The 13,250-nt window shown below is 37.6% G+C and overlaps 1 protein-coding gene across 1 annotated transcript in view; it reads left to right on the top strand.

Moving 5' to 3' along the window:
* Window positions 1–424: 424 nt before the first annotated feature.
* The window catches only part of LOC143256996 (dihydropyrimidinase-like), a 105,154-nt gene continuing 92,328 nt past the window's right edge, over window positions 425–13,250 (top strand). Inside the window, exons 1-2 of the mRNA XM_076515023.1 lie at window positions 425–591; window positions 6,637–6,999. Coding sequence (XP_076371138.1) covers window positions 6,670–6,999 — 330 coding nt within the window. The 5' untranslated portion in view covers window positions 425–591; window positions 6,637–6,669. The remainder of the gene's footprint in view (window positions 592–6,636; window positions 7,000–13,250) is intronic.

Below are 13,250 nucleotides of genomic sequence, written 5' to 3' on the forward strand. Positions count from 1 at the left end.
ACACTGCTAAATTAGAGACAGCTAGTGCAGATAGCCCTCGTGTAGCTTTGTGCGAAATTTAAAAAAAAATTATGTTAGAGAAGAAACAATAATATGTGTATTTATGTTAAACGTTTATTTTTAATTGCATCGTTAGGAAAGTATAATATTATACAATACAATTGGATCCTGTACTTCGTATTATCTTGGCTCACGTATAAATGAATGCATGAACAAGGATCCAGCTCAGGTCACGTGCGACGCATTTGCAGTAAATCCCACGTGACGAACAGGTCAGTTGTTGTCATAGTAACATAATTGATGATTTTACGCTATACAACTACGACTTCTACGACGAAACAGCTGCGCAGTACAATGCTTGTAGCCCCGTTCGCTGTATAATACATGTGCATTGCAGTTTTCGCCCTTACAATTTCTGCCACGCTTACCAGATGAAAGATAGACAGAGGTCTCTGGCGTTGCTGCGCTACCAGAAAGCGGCTTTATGAATCTGACTAGACATATATAAAGTAAGATTAGATACCTGAAAAGAACGAGGTGGGTCTCACTGTCACGTAAAGTGAGCCACAAAGGACGTAAAGTAGCTGAAGTGTAAGTATGCTTTTTTCTTGTACATTTGTGATAGACAACCTAGAAAGATGTTTTTAAGATCATATTACTTATTCATGTCTTATTTGCTGTAGTTCTAGGTGCGGTGGTAGTCTTTTAACGTAAAGTTGCACAATGGCCTATCTGGGCTGTGCCAACCACGGGGAATCACACTCTGGATTTTAGTTACATAATTATTTTATAGTAAGCAATCATGGATACGATTCTAGACTGTGATGTTTATAGTTTTTACCTCGTATAATTAACATATTTTAATATAATAGAAATGTTCATAAATCAGACATGAATTGTAAATATTCAATTTTAGTATTCTGTTATTTTTTATAAAACGACAAATAATGCGTTCTTTTTCTCCACAATTACTTTCATTTACGCATGTAAAGCAGAAATATAATTTTAAAAAATCATTTTTTTGTCATCATGACGCATATGTGTACACATAAATACATACATTTGTTATCGGTTCATACTACTAGATAAGGTCATTAACTTAGTTCCTTACAAGTGAATTATTTTCTATAGTTTATTCATTGTCTTACTCTCCCAGACACTATTAGTGACTTCAAATACATGCAAGGCGATATTTAACTGCTTTTAACTCAAATAATAGTTCGTAAAGTATTTATTTTGAAATTTTGCAGAACCCAGATTTTCATACAACGACATACAAGGACAAAAAAACTATCAGCATTTCTTATCTTGGGTCGGGTCTGGCATGGCCTAGCGCGTTAAGGCGTGCGCTTCGTAATCTGAGGGTCGCGGGTTCGCGCCCGAGTCCCGCCAAACATGCTAGCCCTCCCAGCCGTGGGGGCGTTATAATGTTACGGTCAATCCCACTATTCGTTGGTAAAAGAGCAGCCCAAGAGTTGGCGGTGGGTGGTGATGACTAGCTGCCTTCCCTCTAGTCTTACACTGCTAAATTAGGAACGGCTAGCACAGATAGCCCTCGAGTAGCTTTGTGCGAAATTCCAAAACAAACAAACAAAATCTTGGGTCGACGTAGATGAAGAAAAATGAATGTGTTTGTGTGTGTATGTGTTTCAAATGTGCTTTATTATCCTTGCGTAATTGTAAATAAAAGATTCCTGGCGGCGAGATAATACAGAAATCATTTGAAGATGATTTACAGTAAGTTACCTACTCTTTGAGTAGGCCTACTTGAGGAGTTCGGTAAAATTTAAAGCACACGGGTACATAACAGTTATTACCTTCTGAGATAAGTTGTAGATCAAAACGCTAATGGTAGATAGTTGGTGTAAAAACAATCTCTTTAAGTATATATACATATATATATATATTTAGAACCGATAAGATTTGTGTACTTTATTTAGCGATAATCTAACCTTAGGATTATATCTTGTCTCAAACGACTTCAACAACGAAGCCACTCGTTCACGTCGATAAGTACAATTTACACATATTTGAGACCGGCATGGCCAGGTAGTTAGGGCGATCGACTGGTAATCTGAGGGTTAAGGGGTTTGAATCAAGTTTACACCAAAAATGCTCATCCTTTCAACCGTATGAACATTATAAGTGATGGTCAGTTTTACTATTCGTTGGTAAAGGAGTAGTCCAAGAGTTGGGAGTGGGTGGTAATGACTAGCTGTCTTCTTTGTAGTCTTACAATGCTAAATTAGGGACGGCTAGTGCAGATAGCACTCTTGTAGATTTGCGCGAAATTCAAAACATTTTGTTAGTGCTACGTGCTTGCTACACAGAAACACAGAATTAAGCGTTAAATATTCCCTTTTCATTATTCAAGTTACAGTTACACGTTATTTTTGTGTCAAAGTATTTTCACACATACGTGCACAAGATGAGAGGCTCTGCACCATAATATTGGCCATTTATTAGAACTCGGGCACATTTCAACGACAAACAAACTATTAACCAATTACTTTAAATCGTTTCAGAAAAGACTAAATTACTTTTCCTCTCGTAAAAAAAAAAGCTTCGAGCAAAAAAGCCCCGTACACAAAAGTCTCTCATACGCCAATGTCTGTTCTTATGTAAAGAACTGTTCTGAGCAAACTTTCAACATTGTTCACGTTTATTTGTGTATGTACATAATATTATATACTCTTTATTAATTTTTTCTACAGGTTTCATGACTTTGAAGGTAACTCTTGAGGAAATAGTTTTAGTGATGATCTATAACAGGGGTGTGCAACATTTTTCGTCGGTGGGCCATATAACCAACTTCATCAATCAAGCGGGGCCACTTAAAAAACAAGCTTATTCGTGTACATGCACAATAAATTAAAAAAAAATTCTCAAAATGCAAGCAATAATATTTTATATTTTTGCATGAGTGATCATTTTAGTGCGACACTTGAAATTTAGAGTCCTTGCAGAGCTTGTCAATATCAGCTTTGACAGAAGTGGTTGCCACTCTTAACTGACTGGTCAAATGTTCATCAGTCAGCTGACTTCTACATTTGGTTTTGATGAGCTTCATTTTGGAGAAAAATTGCTACCAAAAAGGGAGGCAATTCTTTGTGCATGACGGACAATTTGGGAAACTTTTCACGTACACAGAGTTTGTAAAGTCTAGCAAACTGTTTTCAGAGAATTTCCTTTAGTGTCCATGTCAGCCTGCAGTTCAATGAGTTCCATTTGGCAATCATCAGGACTGTCTTCCACTGCCAAATCAAAGGTTGAGCGAACAATTTCAATCTAATTTCAGTTTGTCTGAAATCTGGAAATCTGTTTGCAAACTCATCACGCAGCTTTTGTACACTGGTTCCATATTTGGTGCAATCCAGATTAGGAAATTCCAGTTTCCTGGTTGCAAGACATGTAAAATGGGTCAATATGGCTCTTCTCAACTGAACCTGGAAAAGTTCCAATTTCTTCTCAAAAGCACAAATATGCTCAAACAACTTATTCACAAGTTGACTTTTCCCTTGTAGTTTTAAGTTTAAATCAGACAGATGCTGTGTAATGTCTGTGAGGAATGCTAAGTCATTCAGCCAGTTCTCATTGCTCAAGAAGTCCACATTCTGACGTTTGCTTTCCATGAAGAACTTAATCTCCTCTCGCAGATTCCAGAATCTCTTCAAAGTAGCAGCTCTACTAAGCCAACGTACAGCAGAGAAGTACAAAACATCTGAATAATCACTGTCCAGCTCATCTAAAAAAGTTTTAAATTGTCGATGATTTAATCCTCGTGTTCGAATATAATTTACGCATTGGACGACATTTTTCATGACTTCTGCAAAATCCAGAACTTTGGTGCACAAGCTCTCTTGGTGAATAATGCAATGGCTTACAACTACGTCTTGTGCTCCAATTGCAGTTAGAAATTTCTTGGTGAATCCATTTGTCCTACCTGTCATGGAAGGAGCACCATCTGTTGTAACACCACATAATTTATAAGGATTCAGTTCAAACTTTTCTACAACCTTAAGCACTTGTTCACAAATATCCTGTCCTGTGGTTGTGGAGGAAAGGCTTGCCATATCTAAAACTCTTCGAAAACATCAAAGCCTGCAGTAACAGCTCTGATGAAAATGACAAGTTGGGATGTGTCATTGATATCAGTGCTTTCATCCAAAGCTAGACTGAAAGCTTCACACGAATTCAATCTCTCTTTCAAAGTTTCTTTGATGTCCTCTGAAAGATCTTTTGTCCTGCGTGAGACAGTAAAGCGGGAAAGGCTAGTTTGCTCCACCAAATATTTTTCTCTGGACATGCATATTCTGTGAATATTGTTAAACAATTTTAATAAATTCTCCATCACTGAAAGGCTTTCCCTTTTCTGCCATACATTCACAAAGCTTAAAACTCAGTTTTGTCACCAGTTCTGAATTTTTCTTGAAAGTGGTAAAACACCTTGTTGCTTTTCAATGGATGTTTTAAATGTTCAATTTTGTCCTTTCGTGCCTGACCAACAATTTCATCAAACTGGGAGGAGTGCTTAGTTGCGTAATGTCGCTTAATATTGTACTCTTTCATGACTGCAATTGTAGTTTGACAGACGAGGCAGACAACACCTTGATTATGTGGGACAACAAGATATTTTGTGCACCATTCACTGTTGAATAACCTTCCCTCATCATCAATTTTTCGTTTCTTAACTGCTGACATTTTACTAGCCCTGAAATCAAAACAAAAATTATTCTCACGAAAATAGCAAAGTAGAAAAAAACATAGAATTTATTTACACATGGAACCTCTTATGGACAGAAACACATGTTTCTAAATTGGCATCCCGATCATAGCCTTCCGGTACTTAAATTAATTGAGAATAGCAAAATACAGTGTGATCTCGCCTATTCGCGGTTCGCCATTCGCGGCCCCGCATATTCGCGGGTTATGCGCGAACTGCGTTTTGTAGGTCACAGAGACTGAAAGGGCTTTTCGAGGAGATTTCTGTTGTATTTACTCAATCAAGCCGTTTTATCAATTGTCGTCTTCACCAAACAAGATTGGACTGCTATTGGCTGACTGCCTTAGCTTCCCCAACAACGCAAACGGCAAAGCACAGCCCGGTAACGCACGGTACAATTTAGTGAAATACATAACAGTATGCAATATTGCTACATTATTACTGCATCAATGAGTATAAGTATCATTAGTGTTTGGGAAGCATTTCATATAGTATATAATCGCATACATATACGTTTTAAAACTGCATCCAATATTCGCGGTTTTCGCTATTCGCGGGAGGGTAAAGAACGTAACCCCGCGAATAACGAGGTCACACTGTACATAGAATCAGATGCATCTGAAAGCAAAAATTTTAATAAATTCAGTAAAGTCACAACAATATGCTAAATAATAATCAATTTACCTTCAATCTCTTGTAGTAACTGTAAAAGGTAATAAAATTTTCACCAATAATGAATGACGGACAGCAGAGGTTAGGGAAAATTGTCGCCAGCGGGCGAAGGCGAGGTTCAGGACATGACGTTGAGTCGTAGACAATAGTGCTAGTGCACGTCACCTATTCATGCCCTAAGGAGGCCGACCAATCGAATTCGGCCTGCTCCTCTCTAGCAAAGATAATTTTAGAAGTTTGTCGAGTCGAAGCCTGGGAATCCCGTAGGATCGATGCTTTTAAAAATATTCCATTTGCGTTGGATTACAGATCAGGCCACATGGTTAGATTACAACAACTAGGGTCACACTAAATGGCTTGGCGGGCCGGGTTGTGGCCCGCGGGCCGCCTGTTGCACACCCCTGATCTATAACAAAAACATACCAATACCGCTTTTCAACTAAACATAAATCTAAATTAAATACATGTATTTTCCAAATGTACAAACATGTGTACATATGTATTATCATTGCTGGTGCTGTTTCACTTCAGTAAATTGTGGGGTTGCTGACGTCATGTAGATGGACGTAAGATTAAAGTACCTTAAACCGTTTTTCCGGTATACTACCTCTGTAATGCTAAGTAACATACTGTCAGAGAGTAAAGGGGTTCAGATTCAAAATTTTTGATAAAGTAAAAATATTTATTAGTGGGTGGGAAATTGGTACCCTCTCATAAATCATTCTAATTAATTTGTTGTTATAATCTACTGATCAAAACTACGAACAGAAGTATAGTAATCTAAATATAATATTTTAAATGTTCATCGCTTGGTTTGTTTTGAATTTCGCGCAAAGCAACTAGAGGCCTATCTGCGCTAGCCGTTTCTAATTTTGTAGTATAAGACTAAAGGGAAGGCAGCTAATCATCACCACCCACCGCCAACTCATGGGTTACTCTTTTACCAACGAACAGTAAGATTGACCATCACATTATAACGCCCCCACGGCTGAAAGGGCGAGCCTGTCTGGTGTGACGGGGAGTCAAACCCGTGACCATCATATCACGAGTCGAGTACCTTAACCACCTGGCCAAGCCGGGCCGACGTTCATTGTATCTTATCAACAGTTAAATGTATTTGATCCATTCACCATTTGTGATGTTTTAAAAGCTTTGTTAGTAATATAAAGACATCGGTGAGTATAACAGTATTGAAATATGATATCAAAGATAGCTGAAACTGTTTCTGTGCTTATTTGTAGGTGCTCCGAAATTTAACATACGTTCAATAGAAAATGTCTTCTCCAACGTCGTCTGTGTCCAGTTTGCCGGGGAGCCAGCAAGGAACGCCACAAAGACGGGTGAAACCTAATTCTTTTTTCTCTACCATTTCTGATCCTCACGAGCTGAAATCCATTAAAATTGGTGAAGATTCTGTCTACCATCAACAAGGAGGACCGATACAGAGCCCGCCTGCAGCGGACCAATCACCGAAAAAAGAAACTGATACAACGGAGAAAAAAATCGAAAAATCTCCAGAAAACACTTGTCTTGAAGAGACTATTAGAAGGGAGAAAATAGACGATATTGAAGCTAGACCATGGGCTGGTGTGAAGCCAATTAGGGTATTGGAATTTTCTTAATTATTTATTAAGTTTATAATCGGTGCTGGCCAAAAAACACGAATACACTTAAGGTCAATGAATTTCAGATGAACATTACCGACTTGATAAAATACACACACATACATAATTTGTAATGATTAAATTTTATTAAATTTGAATCGTGATGGACAAAACAAAGACAATGTGATGGATTCATACTTTTGTTGCTTTTCTTCGAATGGGCTAATTTTCTCTTCCTTTTATTTCGTTCCGCACGACATTAACTAAATATTTAGGTGCTGTAATCTGTAAGCGGTATGAACTCCCAATGTTCTCGTTTCCCTAATTTTCTAAGTTTTGTTTGAAAGTATTTTTTATGAGTTAGGGCATCAGAATTATCTTCCTAAAAACATTTTGTCATGAGGTCAAGTTGAACCATTTTAAAGGCCTCCTGTCACCTGTTTACAAACATTTTTTTTTTATAGTAGCTCAAATTTACAACAATTTGTTTATGGTACATCAGAGGATTTACTTGATACTTCAAAAACTGTAGCAAATGTGTTCCAAGTTGGAGCCAAATTCCTTATAAAGACACACGTCAGATTTTAACTTATGTCTTGGAGAAAACATAATATTTTCAGTAGCACTCTTTTTTATTTTAGCCTTGTAGTACTTGGTTACCATTTATTTGAAGCGCATAACGGCACGATGATCTGTTTGTGCTGGGCTCATTGCAAGGATCGAACCCCGAATTTTACTGTTATAAGCCTAATAGATTACTAACACTCTAGCAATCGTTCTGGGTTACGAATTTGCTGGTAGTTTGGTTCATTATTGTGTGAAATTACTCTGAAGGTAATATCAGAAAATAAGGCCTTGCAGTAGCTTTCAAGTCTACCCTAAATATGTACAATTTCTTGCGCTTTTATCCTTTTTTTTTACTCAGGAACAAACTCGTAGAAATTAGACTGTGAAACTCCTTTCATGCACGCACCCACATAAACCTCAGAAGTTACGCCTTAAATATATATTACTAGGGTTTTAAATAAAGTGTATTTTACGTAACTCTTCTCTTTCATTCAGAAAAACAGGAACTCAGTTAATTTTCGAAACTATATTTGCTACCACAATACTGCTGCACTGTGCTGGTGTTTAAAGGCATAGTACTATATCCAGAAGTTCATATAAATACATAACATTACTTTTATTGACTTCCACCATTTATTAACTTAATAAACAAACATTCCTATGGTTTTGTAGGAGCCGTAGTTTACTCGATTTCATAACTTTCTACATTTGATCAATATACAGGATGATGATAAAGATACCTCCAGATTAAAACTAATTATGTCTTAAAAGCAGTGTATCCTGATGGTTTGTTTTTAGTTTCGCACACAGCTACACGAGGGCTATCTGCGCTAGCTGTCCCTAATTTAGCAGTGTAAGACTAGAGGGAAGGCAGCCAGTCATCATAACCCACCGCCAACTCTTGTGGTACTCTTTTACCAACGAATAGTGAGATTTGCCGTCGCATTATAAGGCCCCCACGGCTGAAACGGCAAGCATGTTTGGTGTGACGGAAATTCAAACCCGCAACTCTCAAATTGCGAATCGATCGCCCTAACCATCTAGACATGCCGGGCCAAATCATGAGGGAATAAATTCCACTAAAATCATGTTTTACATAATGAAGTTTGAAAACTTTCAAGACTATATTTTTACTGTATATCTAAATTACCCTTACCAAACTAATCAATAATTTCCATTGCCAACTCCTAGGCTACTTTCTTCTGATCTAATAGTGGGATTTGGCCGTCAACCTTATAGTGCACCTCTGATTCCAAAGTGTGGAGCGCATTTTTATGGTAAGAGGCCGAGAACCATGAAACCTAAGGTTTCATCATCCTTGTAGCCTAGCCACTAGGTCATCAATCTACTTAAATTAGCATAACGACCAGAAGACTTCTGGTGACAATAAATATGTAAATTAGTATTACAGAAGCTAAAACTTCTCATTCGTTTAGAGTTTGGCATGGCTTGGTGGTCAGGGTGCTCGACTCGCAATTGAAATCCATTGCCAAACACGCTCGTCCTTTCAGCTGTAGGGGCTTTTTTGTGACTATAGATCTAACTATTCGTTGATCAGATTTGTTTCATTGTTCTTTGTTTCAGCGTAATCTACCTTCTTCCACAACGGTAATCGAACTTTGGATCTTAGAGTTGCAAGTCTGTAAATATACCGCTGACCTACTAGAGGACCATTGGTAGAGAGCAGTCCCAAAGGTGTTAATATTTGATGTTGACTAACTCACTTCTTTCAAGATTAACAATTAAAAATTAGAGATGGCTAGCAGAAATGGGCCTTGTACTGATTTGCGCCAAACCCGACAAACAAACACATATTTACATAATGTTAAATTAATACAAAACAAGTTACAACACAACAAAGACATGTTTAGACGTGTTCCAGTAATAATACAGCAAAGAGATGGTTGCTTGTCTTCTGGTACAGAGTAATAAAGACATGACTAGTCACAACAACAATACAACAAAGACATTATTAAACTGGTTCTCATTACATTTCTAGTCAAAGTTTGTTTATTTTCAATTTCATGCAAAGCTACACGTGGACTATCCGCGCTAGACATCCCTAATTTAGCAGTGTAAGACTAAAGGGAAGGCAGTTTGTCATTACCATCCATCGCCAACTCTTGGGCTACTCTTTTACCAACGAATAGTGAGATTGATCGTGATATTATAACATCCTCACGGATGAAAGGGCGAACATGTTTGATGTGACGGGAATTCGAACCCGCGACCCACAGATTACGAGTTGATTGCCCTAACCACCTGACTATTCAGAGCCACTAGTTAAAGTAGAAACATTCATGAAGCCATGTGTTATCACCTGCATCATGAATACATTTTATAAGCTCGTTGCGAATTAAGCCATACAGCTTTTTAAAATACTAACACTTAGGAGATTGTAGATTATTATCTGTTTTGGAATGACGTAAAAGGTCTTGTGGGATTTCAGACAGAATAGACATCACGAGATTTCAAACATTATACTGAATCCGTCTATCTAGAGATTTTGTGTTCCCGCCTATATTACCTGATTTCAGTACATAATCGTGTATCTTATCTATTACCCAAAATAATATTCAAACAAGAAAATGAAATATGAATGTTACACTAATACGCATTATGTGTTCTTCATTAGGCTCGGCATGGCCAGGTAGTTAAGGCACTTGACTTGTAATCTGAGGGTCGCGGGTTCGAATCCCCGTTGCTCAAAACATGCTTGTCCTTTCATCCGTGAGGATGTTATAATATCACGATCAATCTCACTATTCATTGGTAAAAGAATAGCCCAAGAGTTGGCGGTGGGTGGTAATGACTAGCTGCCTTCCTATTAGTCTTACACTGCTAAATTAAGGATGGCTAGTGCAGATAGCTTTCATGAAGCTTTGCGCGAAATTCAAACCAAACCACACAAACAAACAATTCTCTTCATTAATTCCATTACTATGTCATATTATAAACAGTGTATTCTGTAAACTTAATATTCCAATGCAGTTATGTGATTGACCATAAAACTTCCAAAAGAACCAATGTCCTGATTAAAAGAGTCTAATATCAAATTAGTAATTTATTACTTACTTTTTCTATCATTCTATCCTCCTTCTCTCTAGGCCCGGCATGGCCAGGTGGATTAAGACGTTCGACTCGTAATATGAGGGTCGCGGGTTCGAATCTCTGTCACACCAAACATGCTCGCCTTTTCAGCCGTGGGGCGTTATAATGATATGGTCAATCCCACTATTCGTTGGTAAAAGAGTTGGCGGTGGGTGGTGATGACTAGCTGTCTTCCCTCTAGTCTTACACTTCTAAATTAGGGACGGCTAGCACAGATAGCCCTTGAGTAGCTTTGCGCGAAATTCAAAACAAACCAAAACCAATCCTTCTCTCTATACATATACATTTGTAATTCTTTGTATACTGTCAAGTATGACATTATGATCATGACCTTGGATTTAAACAGAGTATTCACAAATTAAACGTTAATGCAATTTCGTCACACTATCAAGCCAGGCCACCTGCTGGTCACGTGACTCGTACCGCGTCACGAACTAAATGGCAATTATAATGTATTTTTCACCATCATTCTAAACACTATTTCACACCCGTAAAAAAAAAGGAAAAAAAAAAAATTCCATCCCACCATATAAGCTAAACATTTTATTCTAGTGGTAATGTTTTGGCAGCCACAAGCTTCTTTGCACATGATCCATGTAGACAAAAAACACACACACTTGCTGACCAGTGATGTTCACCTTGTATGAATTTTAGGGGGAGGTGGATAGAGAAAAGATTTAAGAAATAGTTTATAAAAACACAAGTACTTTGCCGGTAGTCTTTCTTTAAGATTATTTGCCATATAATGCAGCTATACAGAGGATTATAACACTGAAAGGATAGTGCAATCCGTCCTCCTGAAAGCTTTCAAAATTATTAATTCTGGATGGAGGATTAGATTCAACTCGAAAATGTTCAGTGCCTAATTGGCTACGAAATTGTATTTAAAATCAAAAACTGAAGGAAGGCAATAGGCTAGAATTTGTAACTCACCAATAGTTTGTTTTGCCTTTGAACTAGGCATGTATAAGTGAATTTTGATTAGCTATTGGTGTAAGTCCTTACAAATAACGTACTTTATAAAACGTAGAGTACAAAACTATGATATTTTAAAATTCTATAAATTTCAACTTTTAAAAAGTTATGATTTATAGCGTACACGAGGTTTAGATGTATTCCGATTATTCCAAATAATGTTGAGTAACCTATTTACTACCAAACATTAAAGGTAACGCATCGAGATTTAGGAACGATTCCGCAGAGTTACACAAGGAGTTGTCTCTGCTCTATCCACCAGGGGGAATCGAATCCCGAATTTCAGCGTTATGAGTCCGTAAAATCTCTGCTGTCCTACTGGAAGATTATCAGGTTCTAGGTCTAGGAGAGATCTGCACTCCTAACTCGGATGATTTGTGAACGCTGAACATCTGGTAAGCCTACTGTAAACACAATGGGTGATTTTACTAAACCTTCCATTACGTAACAAGCAGGTGATACTAAATGTGAGAAATTTGTATTATTTATTTAAATTTTGAAGAATACTATTATTTCTTCAGAACAGGGTATCTATTACTTCATGAAACAAAAACAAATATTCTTGGAATTTTTTATTTACGTTTACTGCCACGTGAGAGATATTTTCTATTCACGCACGCAAAATATAATTACATTTGCAGGTGCGCATACACTCATTATCCTTTTTTTTTTCTCACCCCGTCCTGTAATGCCACTGAAAGTTCACAAAGTCTTTAGTGAGAGCCTCGTGCAACTTACGTCGTGATTTCTGGCTCCCTTCATCCTACAACACTTAACCAATCAAGTAACATTTAGAAATATCTAATAGTATTGCTCAGTGGTAAGTAGACAGGTTTACGACGCTAAAATTGGGTTTCGATACCCGTAATAGACGGAACACAGATAACCTATTGCATAGCTTTGTGTCAGAAGACATTATTCCCATATAAATATTGTTATCAAGGATTTTATAGCAGAAACAGAAAGAAAATTTGTTTGTTTATGTTTTTTGAATTTCGCACAAAGCTACTCGAGGTCTATCTGTGCTAGCCGCCCCTAATTGAGCAGTGTAAGACTAGAGGGAAGGCAGCCAGTCATCACCACCCACCGCCAACTCTTGGGCTACTCTTTTACCAACGAATAGTGGGACTGACCGTCACATTATAACGCCCCCACGGCTGAAAGGGCGAGCATGTTTGGCGCGACGGGGATGCGAACTCGCGACCCTCAGATTACGAGTCGCACGCCGTAACACGCTTGGCCATGCCGGGCCTAAGAAAGAAAACAACATTATTTCAGTAAAGAAAGGGGTGATATAAGTATTCATTAGTAGAAATAACCATTATTAGAGTTAATTATTGAGTTTGAATATACAGGAACTGACTCAAAGTATTAAAGGAATTAATAGATTTGCTGTTTGCAAATGTATATTTTCAGTAGAGAATTGATTTTCATCATAGAGTCAGTAGACTCTGCTTGTAGGGATTGCCAATAAGCATAATACATAAATTGCATGCTAAAACATCAACGCTATAAGGTGCGAAATAAATGTTTTTTTTTTAAACTTGAACACCAGTGTAAGCTTATAATGATTGCATACCAACTGGTATTAATGCTTG

Source organism: Tachypleus tridentatus, chromosome 7, assembly GCF_004210375.1.
Source record: "Tachypleus tridentatus isolate NWPU-2018 chromosome 7, ASM421037v1, whole genome shotgun sequence".
NCBI lineage: Eukaryota > Metazoa > Arthropoda > Merostomata > Xiphosura > Limulidae > Tachypleus > Tachypleus tridentatus.